Below are 14,086 nucleotides of genomic sequence, written 5' to 3' on the forward strand. Positions count from 1 at the left end.
TTTTTCAGCAGAGAGGATTTTCACTTAAAGAAAACTGAACAAAAAACAAAAACACTCAAAAGTACACACTGGCTATAGTTTTCTGGATCAAGAATTGAAAAACTTTAAATCAACTTATTCTTTTATTGTTAATACAAGGCAATTTTTCTCTTACCAGCTGCTTTTAGTGCCTGCATATAAATCCATTAATAACTTTGCCATAATTACAAGTGAATGTTGCTGGAAAAAGAATAATAATATAAAAAAAAGTGTTCATTTCTCAACTTAGCTGATGTGTTCATTGCAAGGTTTTCATCACATAGCCGTATCCGGATAACTGCCTGCTTAATGTGCTTCACTTGGTGTTTCCGCTGAGAACACAGACACGGCAAGTACAAAACACCTCGGTCCGACAGACACAGTTAATGGTCATCACCTCACTCCTGCAGAAGCTTCATCTGATGACAGCTTTATGGAAACCTGGCCTGACCTTTAGCTCACTATTGCCATGGAAACAGGTTTATACCCATGTCAGCTTTTCATGTCAGCAGTGTGCTATTATGACAGTGTCCAATATAAAAGGTATACAGTTTTCACCTGGATGATCAGCTCATCTCCAAATAATTGCCTAAGCAACTTTTTTGTGTGTATTCTACGATATTTACACCATCACTCTCTGTTAGATTGGTTTATGTGCTTACAGGCAAAGAACACTGGCAATAAATCACTCTGTGAGTGATTTGCTGTGTTTTGAGGTCAGTGGTTTGGTGTAATTAGGCCAGACACAGTAAAACAGTGAGAGACGGCTGTGAGAGCGCTGAGAAAGAGATGGAAAAAATAGAAACAGAAGAGAGGAGGAGCAAGATTTTGAGATAGCTCCTGAGCTCTTTTTTTAGGCTAAGAAGTGCTAGCTGTATCTCACTGATACAATGCTCTCATACACAGCAGAGAGTGGGCCAGAGCCAAAGGGCTCCACACTGAACCTCGCTGCTTAGCCACGAATACTGCCAGGAAGAGTGTGCCACCTACAGGTGCCAACAGAGAGTGAAGAGGTAAACTGACATCTTCACTCTTTCACTAAACGAGCAGTGATCTTTTTTTTTTTAGATTTGATGTCTCCTTGTAAATTAATGGATAGTTTTTTGCTTTAGTCATAACCAGTAGACGTATGCTTGTGTAGAATAAGAAGTTAATTTTAAGGAATACAGGAGACCATTAATCTGTAGACATAAATCAGAATGAATAGTTTTCAGCAAACATGCCCAAAGAATGCATGTCTAAGAATGCAAACATTCACTGGATACTCTCACTGGATACATAAAATAGTGGTTAGTTAGTGGTTATAAAGTATCACAAGTCAAAGATGTTTCTAAATAGTGGGTAGAAAATAGAAAAATTAAATAAAAGTAATCTGAGATTAAAATGTTTACAAACCAGAAACAGAAAAATGAACAAAGCCACAGAAGCGCTCACACTCCATTCCTCCTTTGCTTTTATAGGCTCTTCTTTTAAAAAGCTCATTGCAGCAGCTCTTTGTAGGTTTGGATGAGTGACTTGTGGAGCTATTTCCTTTTGGCATACCTTCACTCTCCTCTCATGACGAGACATTTTGGCTGGCAGGAGGGAAGATGAGTGGAGAGTTGGGGGAGAGGTTGGAACATTTAGCTTTATTCTAAATGAACAAATGCCAGGTGTCACATAAACTATAGAAATTACACACACATCCACACTACACTGAACACACTCCATCCATTACTTGTTACATTCCATGTTAAGAGGACATTTGTCAGAAAGGAAATCCACCCATGAATGAATCCCATACACTTTTTCTTCACTTCATCTTCAGCTCTTTCACCTCCTTCCTCTCATTTACAGGGAGGGCTCTCCACTGGACCAATCCTCTGTCTTTCCTTTTTGTTTTGTTTTCTCCAATCAGCTGCTCCCGCTCCAATAATTATCTTTAACTGCTGATGCCAGATAAAAGCTGATGCATCCCAAATTATTTAAAGTCCATTTAAAAGATGCTTTATGAAGAAAAATAGTATTAGGGACTTTTCCAGTGAAACCACAGCCCACAGATGCTTACCAACTGTGCTATCCTCTTTTACACACACAAGTTATAAATCACGAAACACTCCTATTATGCTATGGTAATATAAAGTACTCTGAGTGGTCAGGGAGACTAGAAAAGCTTGATTTAATGCCTCTCCTTCCCACTATGAGTGTCCAAACATTTACTGCAAAGCTTTTCTTTTTTGTTAAACTCATCAGTGAGTAAGACCAGTGATCACTGCAGAGGTAAAACTGAAAAAGAGAAAAAAAGTGCAAATGAAACCACCTGTTTTTTAATCTGTATACTACCAGCTGAGCGCCTGGCAGACAGCTGACCCGGTTGTGAGATGGGTCCAAGTTCTCTGTGAGCAATTAGCATTCTTTTCTCCGAGGGCTGAACAGTTTTCAGGCTCCTTGTTAATATAGTAAAAGAAAATGTCATAAACTCACAGACACTTCACACTAATAGTGTTGGCAAATACATTTCTCTGTGACTGGAAGTTAATAAAGTGGACTTTTTATTGTTACTAAGTTCTTAATCTTTTTAAGCGCAATATTGCTTTAACTTTTAACTGAATAGGAGTTATTTTATACTGTACTTTTGTGTTTGGCCATCAAAAACAATATCTTAGTCACTAAACTGAGACAAAGTAGGTGGAAAAGGAGAAGACGTGGGAGAAACTGGTGCATTAATATAGCTCCAAATTATCTTTGAGAAGTGCAATGTGCAGCAAAGGTGCACGCCCCTGCTAAATGAGCCCTGACAAGCTCTCAGTGATGCCAGAAGGGGAAAAAATGAAGGGAAATGGAAAACAAAGCCTGAGAAACACTTCATCCAGAGCTGTTTTTTTTTTTTTGTTTTTTTTTAACATTTTTTGTGTGCCGTCTTTGACTTTATTTTTACAAGTCAGTTCTTAATCTGAAAACTGCTTTCTAGTAATTGGTCCTAATGAGGAACAAATAAAAATGTGCTCACTGCACGTGTTGTTATAGTTGTGTTGAAAGAGAACCACTCAGAAAACGTCACACATTTCAATCTACATACTGTAATATCACAAAATTAATAGCAAGTTAAATAAAATATCTTTAAGGAAACCAAAATATACCTGAAGCACAATGCTATTTATAGGCCTTTCCATCAAAGACTTCAGCTTTCCACTATGTGGCTATTTAATACCCTATTTATTGTACTTTTTCTCTATAAATACATCTTTTCCGCTGTCACCTCCAGTAACCCTGGTGTTATGTGAGTCTTGACCAGACGTTACAGGTCACCTTCCTGACATAATCCAAAACAAACAGTTGACAGGATAACCCCTGGCCAGGTTAGAGGATTACTGTCTGACTTCATCATTCAAAAGACACTACTGCCTCCCCCTCCATTCATGCATAACTAATCACAAGTACACAAGTAAGCTTTTCCAGGTTACTGGATTTACAGATCCATGCGTGTACGTGTATGCGTGCATATATGGAAAATTTCTTTTCACAGTTTATTGAGCTCTTCCAGATTACCTCATTTGTTTGTGTAATTATCAGACAAAAGCACGAAAGCGGGGAATTCTTGTATTCTGTAGTTAAGTCCTGTTGCATATGAGGGTACCAGCCTCGGGTCATTTGAGTAATGACTCAAGTTCTCTCTCATTTGCTCTCTCTTTTTTCCTTTTTGTGAAGCTCTCTTCACCCATAAAGCATTTTGCTCTCTCACTTCTCACTTCAAAATATTTTGTGCAACATAAACTGATGCAATCTACTGTTTATTTTGAGATAGTGTGTGTGGGGGAAAGTCTCAGTGACAACACACAGGAAGCTGTGTTTTCCTGCAGTATAGGTAATACAGACATAAATATAAACAAAAGATAGAAACATTAGAAACATAAATAGAAACTTTTTTTTAACTCATTCAATTAAATGATACAAACAAAAATTAACTACCTTCAAATACTTTCTCTACAAGGCAATTTGTCCATAATTTTTTTGGAAAAAGCCCAACAATTTTGCAATTCAGCCTCTGTACAGCACCACAGGGGATTTTAAATCAGAATGTGATTGTAGTACCGACCTCTGTGTTATTGTCATTGTCTATAATCAAGAGATGTCTCCAAATACGTAAACTGGGTTTACACCAACGTGCCAGCATCTGCTTATGTTCAAGAGCAAAAAGGAAGATCAACCAGAATAACAGGAAAACAAAAGTATGGGGAAAGAGAAACAGTCCATGATGTGAAGCATACCACATCATCTGCCAAACAATGTGGAGGGAATGTAATGGGATGGGCATTTATGACTGCCAGTGGAACTGAGTTACTAGTGATAACTGACGATGAACACTACACTGCTGATAGATGTAGCAGGTCCCTTTGGGACATGGTCACCACTTGTGTCTTTGGGCCTTAGGACCCTCCTCTCGACTCGTACCAGGGTGGCTGCCTGTTGCCTCTGGTCATCTGGGACTCTCATCCTTTGGCTGTGAGCTCCCCATCTACAGCCTCCTGCCTTCTCCTGCTAGGATGGATGCACAGGGGTCGCCAAGATGTGATAAATGAAAAATACAAATAGAAATGAATAAATAAACACATAAATTTTTTTTCACATGAACAAGAGGAGGCTATAGAGATTTTATATAGATATGTTTAAAAAGCAAAATGTGTATGGTACCACAGTGCATTCAGATTACAATTATGATTGAAAAAGCTGCCATTCAGGATTGGAGCAGGATGGATTCAGAAGTGTACACGGCAATACTCTCTGCTTAGATGCAGCTAAATATTGCTGACTTAACAGCACTTCGCAGTGTAAGCAGATATCGACCCTGCAAAAAATGCAAAATAGGAGTTTAAAATATCCCAAGAGTTTCTCAAGAAAAAGAAATAGACTAATATTCAATGACCAAGTCGGTCACCTGATCTCATCGTGCTTTTCATTTATTATAAAGGAAACCTGAAAACAAAACTAAAACCAAAATGACCCAAATACAAGCAGAATGTGCTACAGGAAATGCCTAAAAGAGCATCTCAGGTTAGGAAATACAGCTTTTGGTGATTAACTGCGAAGGATTTTCATCCAAGTATTAGGAACAATTCTTAGTTTTAAAATTGTGTTAGTTTGTCCAATTAATTTTAGGGCTGTAATTCCTGCAGAAGTTTTGTAAGTTGACAGTCTGCACATTAATCACATCTTAATTGTTTCCACTGTGGTGGTGTAGATGGAAAAACTACAAAAACAGTGGTTGCGTGACAAATTATAGACCTTGCTATAACTGGGACTGAGTCAAAATAAGCTATATTATACTACCTTTCATTGTTTGTACATGCTGTGCTTGCTAGCATTAAAGGGATTCAAGTTTATTCTAAGTATAGTGTCTGTGTTCATTATAATCAGCCCCTGCACACAGTCCAACTGCATGGCTGGGAAGTTGGCAAAATAAGATTGCTTTAAATAACTGACAGTGCTTATGCTTATTACAATAACAGATCATCAGTGGAACAATGGACTATTGTGTGATGGATGTTTTGGTTGCAAACCTTTTGAGTTACTATAAATCAGAATATCATCACAGACACAATAAAAAACACACTAATTCCAAGTTGATTGGTGATCTTCAACCTGTGCTTTATGCTGTTGTCCATAAGTTGTTATAATGGTATAATCATTGGATCAACAGTGCAAAACAAATTTGGCTCTTTTTTAATTAAATTAGTAAACTTTTACATACAGAAATGATCTTAGGAGATAATCTTTCATTCATATTCATTTGAACTTGTATCACACAAATTCCACACGGCTTTCAGACAGTAAAAGTTCAGATTTAATGACTGTGCTGTTGCTGCCTGTCAGCGATGTTTAACTGCTTTCATCAAGGCTGTATATTATCAGTGTCTTGTTTTCTTTTCTCTGTAGCAACTCTGTCCCAGCGTGCCAAGGAAGAATGTCTTTTTACTCGTCTATATGTTTGACCATTTAGATGTGTAATTACATGCAATGTTGGGTGCCGTTAGCCAGAGGCCAGATTTACTCCAGTTCTCTTGAACAAAAAAAATTGCTCATGACTGAGAGTCAAAAATAATTACAGGCCAAGCAGAACAAGCGTTTATGTCAAACAATGAAGGCGGTTGCCATGTAAACCACTTTACTGTACATTTATCATATGCATATATCGTATAGACAACAAAAGCTTGACACGAACAAGTAGTTTCACTTTAATAATCTCTTGCTAGCGCCTCCTGTGTCATTTCCATACCCACAAATATTGGCATCTTATTTATTTATAAGATGTAGCACTGTGATCTTTTCAGTATAGCTAATTTCATGTATTTATTTGTAATTCTTTGTTTGTGATTCAGGAGAGTTGTTTAGCTCAGAGATTAGCTAACCCCGTGCATTCTGGTTAGCTCATAAGATGCCTAGCAACTCTGCTAAAACTTTGGGCTGATGGAGCATGCGCATTAGCTCAGACTCATTGCTAGTGAATAGCTAATATCAAAACAGCTGAGCCAACAGACTTCCTATTTGCTTCTTGCACATATAAATGGAATTACAGTTTATAATCATACAGTTCTTTTGGAGTTTTAGATATCAGGCTTTTAGCCAAAGGTTTCTGAACATACAAACCTTCAGAAACTTGGATTTTATGCTACTAATGTTAGACATTGAAGGCTAATGACATGCTAAGACCACTTTAAACATAACATGAGTTCCCAAGTGTAAGATTCAGGCTGAACGATGACTGGGAAACCGTAACTTAGTTTATAAAGACCATAGAGCATAAATAGACGATCAGAAAAAGAAAAGAGAGGCAGGACTACACATACTGTACAGACGGAGGTAATGAGACACGGGTGAGGGCAGGTGGAAACAATCTGATCCTAGAAGGGAAAGGAACAAAAGAAAACAAACAAACAAACAAACATTTCAAGTAAAACAGGAAGCAACCAAAGCGAAGTTAACTAACATCAGAGATCAGTTTTGATCTCTAGTAACTAAAATATCTGACTGTTTTGAAGTAGCAGAGTATGTACAACAATTTAAGTACATCACTTTAAATTAAGTTTAGCCTAAGTAGTAAAAATATTTGAAAATGTGCTTAATTAAACAGGTGGTTAAACAGATCTGCTAATATTCTGGAAGAGCTGCACTCATCAACCTAGTGCCTATACTTTATTTACAAGTATTAGTCCATGTGCCATCTGTCTTTTCTGACATCTGGGCTGCAGCTGGAGCTGGGAGCGTTTCCTCTGTCATTACTATTACAGTCTGCAAGGAAGTCTTCGGTGTCTGTAGACTCTTTAGCTCAGCACTTTCATTTTTTAACTGCACGTACAAAATAAAAACAAATGTGTACCAATCTCACGTGTTTCCATCAAAGGTATCAGTGTTCTTTTTTCTCTTAAATGCATGCTCCATCTCATAGACTAGTAAATGTAGCCAGTCAGACTCAGTGTGTGCAACAGTAGAAAAAAAGGCAGTCTCATATCATTGGATCTTGATGTGTATTCAGCACATGTAAACAAACAGAATTACATCACATACTGATTTTTAAAGCGATCCAAGAGTGTGGAGAGATACTGATGAGCTGATTTGGTATTATGTCTGATTTATTGTGTTTTTAAAGCATACCAACATATCACAATCTTACAGCGTTTAATTTTCTATCCATATTTTAAATCACGACTCCTCGTTTTACATTTTCTGATCAAAACGTCACCTTAGGCGCAGTCACAGTAAATGATGAGTGAACGGGTGGCTCGATGCTTGAATTAATTGTTAAAGCTAAACAAATTTGTTTCTTTATCCATTTTCCCCAATGAGTCAGGCAAAAATTCATTTTTTAACCTTTTTCACATGAGGGTAAGAGACGTTCTACGCGTTTTATTTTCAACTTTAATTTATATATTTTATCTTATTCTTCCCAGTTAAATTTACCCTTCATTCTAATTTGTGTTGTACAGTTATTTCATTTTTAACCTTAATTTATATTTTATTCCTTCCTAGTTAAATTTACCCTTTTTAATTTTTCATATTTATTTCCTATCTTATTCATAGCCTTTTCCTTTTTTGTTTTCTTTAGGTCACGAGCAGTTGTCCAAGCATTTCACTACATATCATACTGTGTATGACACACGTGTACGTGACAAATAAAATTTGAATTTGAATTTGAAGCCCCACCCCCTGCTCCTCCTTCCACACCAACATATTCCTGTCAACTTTCCCAGACAGCCTTGTTAACTTGTCTACCGCACTCTGAACTTCTGCCAGTACGGAAATAATAAACACATTATTTCTTCGAGTCCACTTAACATCAGCCATCACTTGCTTCACACTGATTTTTCTGTGGTTGACTTTAGTAATTCTCATTAAGTAAATTACACTTTCCAAGGTTGACACTTCTTACTTAACCTGTTGCAAAATTCCAGCAGGACTTATCAGGGTCTCGTGAGAAAACAAAAAACCAGAAAATAACGCAGAGTTGCTGAATAACTTTAGGTCTTTCAAATTTGTATAGCAAAGTGTTAAGTCTGAGTGATAATGGCTGAGAACAGCTTAAAGTGGACATTTGAGTACTGTTTTCTTTTTAAATAACACACCAAGACACAAGGCATGATTTCAACTGATGTGTTACAGACACTTTCCCATGCATCCAGGAATTCTTTGACTTCCCTACAGTTTTTACAACTGTTTGTGTTAACTTTAACAACAGTAATGATTTAACACTCTGCCTCAAACTGGATGCCACTTGTGCTTTTATATTCAAATTTGAAAATGAAAAAGCAATTTGTTGCTTGCCTAAATCTGACACCAAAAAAACGGTTTTATTTTATTTTATTTTTCTCAAGTCAAATGAAGACAAGTTCCACTGACTAAATTATACAGTTTAAGAACTACTGTGTGGGAATTAGTGGCATCTAGTGGTGAGGCTGCATAATTACAACAAAAAGAAAACCGCTTCCTCACAGGTCCTGGTGAGGCGCGCTCAGTTCAGTGTAAATTATAAAAGATGTGTACAGAGCCGGTGTTGGGTTTGTCCATCCTGGTCTGCTGTGGAAACAGGATAAAAGGAGCTAACAAAATTTAACAGAAGCTCAGCAGTATATAGTTATGGTTGATTGATTAAAAATAACTACAAATACTATATTTAGTTTCGTTCTGTGTCTGTGACTAGAGCTCATTAAATCAGACACACCGGTCCTTTAAATTGAGCCTCATGTTTCTGTACCTATGACAGATGAGGCTGCAGATGTTTTCCATTCTCAAAAAGAACATCTCTTTAAAACCTTTAGGCGATTTCCTTAAATGTGTCCCAAACCTTCCCTTTAACTCAAAGAATAAATAATAAAAATGTTATGTTCAAAGGTCAAAGGTTAGAGTCACCATGAGCTCATAGAACAACTGGCAATTCAAAGATGGAAATTATGACACAATTTCACAAACAGGCCTAATAAAATAAAATGATAAAAAGACATTTTAGACCCAAAAGTTTAAAGGTCAGGTTTACTTTGGCATCATTTTGCTCTGGATTGTAAAATAGCAACATTATTTGGTCCCCACCTGAAAGTCTGAGTCTGAAGAGATGTAAAGTATCCCTTGACTAATTGGAGTCGTAAATTGCAGCACACAGTGTAATTCACTGTAAATCTATATTGGAAAAGGTATTTTAGTACTTCTGGAAATGATTAAGTATCATGCAGTTTTTAGGATCTGTGCATAATGTTGTTGTGTTCTCATGAGCAGCTGCACATTGATTGCATAGCTGAGAGCCCATTTAGTCACCCCAGAGAGCTTCAGTGGGTAAATATCGCCACCTTGTGTTGAAGTAGAGGATTCACTCCTGCTGTTCAATACTAACTCAATAGTTTATAAAGTTTAATATTCAAAGTGATCATTGTAAATGCTGTTAATATAATTGTACTGTAACTTTTCTTCATTTTTCCTTTACAATGTTTGTTTGTTTGTTCTTGTTTTTTTTACAAAGCAAAAGGAGGTGATGAGCACTGCACACAACAAAGGAGTGCATCAGTGTAAGTTTAACAGTAAGATAACACCTTTTGCCATTAATTCACAAATCAGTATCATTTTTTCTTACAATTTTTTTTGCAGTTGTCATTTTGGCATATAATTATCACAACATGCGTAATTCACACTCTCTGCTCTGTCAGTTCCTGTCTCCACCTACACCATGTGACTTGTCAGAGGGTGAGGCACTTGTGTGCACTTGTTTCACAGGGTTCAACCGCTACGCAGGACTAGGCCAAGGCTTGGACGGAGGGAGAGGCATCTTGTGCCCAGAGCCATGGACTACCAGCAGAAACTGGCTGAAAAACTCACCATCCTCAATGAGAGAGGAAATGGGGTGCTGATACGAATGAACTACATTAAGAAGGTGAGGGGAAAAAGAGGAAGAGTTAAGAGACAAATGGTGTGAACTACAAAGAGGAGAAATAAGGAACTTCTTGTTCATTTTATTTATTTTGGTGTAAATATGAGTTATCAAATGATAAAAATGTATCTAAGAGCAAACACGTAAGCACACACTGATTCAGTGCTTAGCGGTAAATTCGATTTGAAGTTATTGTGAATCATTTTCCTTTCAGTTTCCTGACAACCTTTACAAAGCAGTGATAGGTTCACTGTACAGATCACATCCTTATAGCAACAATAAAAACAATAACAATGTTTGCTAATAGTTTAAGAGCTGAACATGTTTCATTTTTAATGCACAGAAGTAACAAACTTCAAACAGGAGCTATACCAGTACAGATGACATGAAATTTACAAATTCTCAAACTCAGGAGGGTTTTCTGAAGGTGGAGTTTAAACTCTGGTTATGAGATATAGAGATATAGAGATATAAAGATATAAACTATGAGCTGGGGGAACTGCTTTGTGTGTTTACTGGCTTTGCAAGATGGGAAAACTGTCAACTGAGGCTCTAGCTGAATGTATTTTTGAGGAGAGGAAGTGCAAACAGGAAGTTGGTCTGTGCTGTCAGTCAACTCAAATTTCAGTTACTTTGAACATAAAGCTGTAAAACTCCCACAAAAGCAGTAAAATTAGTGAACAAATAAAAATATATGATCATTTTAGCCACATGTGTGTCGATAGCGTGAGTCTTGGCAATTGTAAAATGACTGGAGAGACTAATGGATTCACACCGACAACCAACACATTTCGAGAAACGGCATGCAGTTTGCATCCATGTGCATGATATTCATCAAGGGGAAGTGGATAAACAGCTGAGACTTCAGCAAAACCCCAACAAATGCATTTTTCCACTTCTGCCCTCACACTTGTGAGCTTTGAGTGAAGCCTTTTGCTCTCAGCTTCTAAACAGCCCTGCGGGAACAGTTTTATGTTAATGATCTTGCTCAAGAGGTTGTTTAAAGGGGTAGTGAAAGCAAAGCCAAGTTACTTTAATTGTTTTCTTGTCATTGGCATTTTCTACCTATCGTCGAGCGGCTCTTAAAAATAAAAACAAAAAATAAAAGCTATGAAACTGAAATGTGAAAACATGACATAGAATATATTGTACATGTTCCTGTCCTTAATCTCCACACCTCTCATCTAGACATGTGGAGATCCCAAACTGCGGCCCTCCTTCCTGACAGATAAGGCCATGGAATCTGCCATCAAGTATATCAACAAGAGATTCCCCAACATCGACTACAGGGGAAACATTGTAAGTGCAAACCGCTTTTGTTCAAGCTTATTTTTCCCCGAATGTTCGTCTCTATGTTTTTCTTCTTGTTTTGTCGGCTTGTGTTCATAAAGGTTCTGTTTCTTGAAATGAAAATGAAAACATCATTAAATATGCCAGAAAGTGCTTTGCTTGTGTTGTACCAGAAAGATTAACGTGCGAAAATGAAAGTTTGAGCTCTCGAGAACATAAAATTGATTTATGAAAGCAGCACTTCTGTGTTTTTTTGCAGTGCACTGTAAAGTATTTACCAATTTGCTGATGTTCTTTATGTATTATGTTCATGTATTTCTTGTAATTCATGAATCACTATCAACCACAGAGGAAGTTAAACATCACCTCACATCTAACCTCTGATGTCTCCATTATTGTTTAGCAAAATCTGACCAGCATCCAGCGACAGAAATCAGAAGTGCTGTCCAACACAACGAGCTACTACGAATCTTTCCTGGATGTCATTGAATTCAGGGTGAATATAGTTGTTTTTCATCATCTCACATTCATTCACATTTAAAATCTCACAGTTGTTTTTTGATATTGAGTATGTTATTGAAACACAATATATGATAATTGAAAAAGTGAAAGTTAATCACACTGAAAATTACTTGTGCATCATTTCTTATGTAGAACTGTGAAGACATCTTGAGCCGCCGCTCATTTCTTTATATTTTGCTTTTAAAGAACCCGACTTTCTTATAATTTTTTAAAATTGTCTTGAGCAATAGTTCTGCAGGCTTTCTGGAGGTTATTCAGACTCTGTCATGGTTGTGCTGTGTGGCAGGCAGGATGTAGGCCCCAAATGCAGGATACAGACAGAATAATTAACAAAAAGGCAGCAGCTTTATTGCTGGAAAATACACACTAACACTAGGTACATGATCACTGAAAAAGAAACAAACAAAAGATTAACTTGAACTAAGAATCATGCACTTAACTACAAATGACTAGACAAGACTTGACATCATATGATGTGGCCAGGGAACCTGGCACTTATGCAGGAACACACAGCAAATGAAGAGGACGCGACAACAAACAGGGGAAGACTGAGGACTTAAATACACAGGCAGGATAATGAGAGGATGGGAAACAGGTGGAAACACAGCTGGGACAAATCAGACAAAAATAAGACAAAGGGGAAGCAAAACTGAACACACTAACATAGCATATGCACAGAGACACGGACTTGACACAGAGGCATGAGTGACTGGATATGAAATGTGGAACACAAGGAGGACACGGTGACTGAAACTAGAAGCTAAAAACAAATATAATGTGAACAGAAAACCATCAAGAGAACAAAACCATGACTAACAATAATTGAGGGATAGAAATTAAACACAAAACACTGGGCTACAGACCCAGTGCCGTGACAGTGCCTCTTAAAGTTTTTCTTTGGCTGCTTTTTCACTCATTTTCTGTTCCGTCCAGACGTTGTACCTGATCCCTTTCAGAGGAATACTTTTGTTTGTTAAGCCACGTAACATTGACCTATGAATCATTCAAGAATAAAAAAGACACATAAATCAAGGGCTGAACAAGCATCTACACATAAACCAATTTTTATCTTGTTGGAAAGAACAGCTTTTTCTTATGTCTTTAGTTGAATCTATAAAAAATACTAAAGATAAGCATAAAATCAAACCAACAAAATGAATCTCAAAGAAAATTAGCCAAAAACCTGGCACATATATGATGAAGTCCTCAAGAAACAGGAAAAAAATCCAACAGAGACCTGGATTAGAATCCGAGACGTGCACCTGGCTCTTCAGTTCATCCATCTACCAAAGTCCCATCAGATATCATGGTGGAACTGAAAATCAGTGAGAGTGATGAACTTAAATCTGGAAGGAGAAGATCAGCAGAGAGGTACAACAGCGAGTGTCCATAGTGATCTATAACACATGGTGGAGGCTCTGTCATAGTTTCAGCAGTGCTGTTGGGGATCTTGTGATTTCAGGCCACCATGGAAAGTCTCTGATTGACAACAGATGAATTTTTCAGCTTAGCAAACACACTGTGACCTGAACAGAAAAATATACAGTGGAACATTATCAGTCATGGACTGTCCTCCCCAGAGCCAGGACCTCAACATTACTGAGGCAGCGTGGGATCATCGGGAATGGAACAAAGGGCATCCAGAATCCTAAGAGGACATTTGTGATGTCCTTTGAGAAGCCTGACCTATTCCTGAAGACGACTTAACCTCCTAGGACCTGGCGTCCACATATGTGGACATCACATTTTGGGTTATTTAGACCAAAATACTGAATTTTGCTCTAGAAGGGCCTGATAGCCACTTACGAGGACATTATACTGCTACTGTTCTATCAAAATTTTAAACGAATATCCTCATATTTGGCTCTT

At 37.4% G+C, this 14,086-nt stretch overlaps 1 protein-coding gene across 2 annotated transcripts in view; it reads left to right on the top strand.

Moving 5' to 3' along the window:
• The first annotated feature begins 911 nt into the window (after nucleotides 1–911).
• Nucleotides 912–14,086, top strand: part of nckap1l (NCK associated protein 1 like) — a 30,377-nt gene continuing 17,202 nt past the window's right edge. Inside the window, exons 1-5 of one of the 2 annotated variants that reach the window (XM_080892339.1) lie at nucleotides 912–1,031; nucleotides 10,001–10,046; nucleotides 10,185–10,408; nucleotides 11,594–11,704; nucleotides 12,099–12,191. In XM_080892339.1, coding sequence (XP_080748465.1) covers nucleotides 10,319–10,408; nucleotides 11,594–11,704; nucleotides 12,099–12,191 — 294 coding nt within the window. In that variant the 5' untranslated portion in view covers nucleotides 912–1,031; nucleotides 10,001–10,046; nucleotides 10,185–10,318. Of the gene's footprint in view, nucleotides 1,032–10,000; nucleotides 10,047–10,184; nucleotides 10,409–11,593; nucleotides 11,705–12,098; nucleotides 12,192–14,086 lie in introns of those variants that run through there. The other variant, XM_080892340.1, reaches the window with a different exon arrangement.

Source organism: Rhamphochromis sp. 'chilingali' (assembly GCF_963969265.1).
Source record: "Rhamphochromis sp. 'chilingali' genome assembly, chromosome: 9".
NCBI lineage: Eukaryota > Metazoa > Chordata > Actinopteri > Cichliformes > Cichlidae > Rhamphochromis > Rhamphochromis sp. 'chilingali'.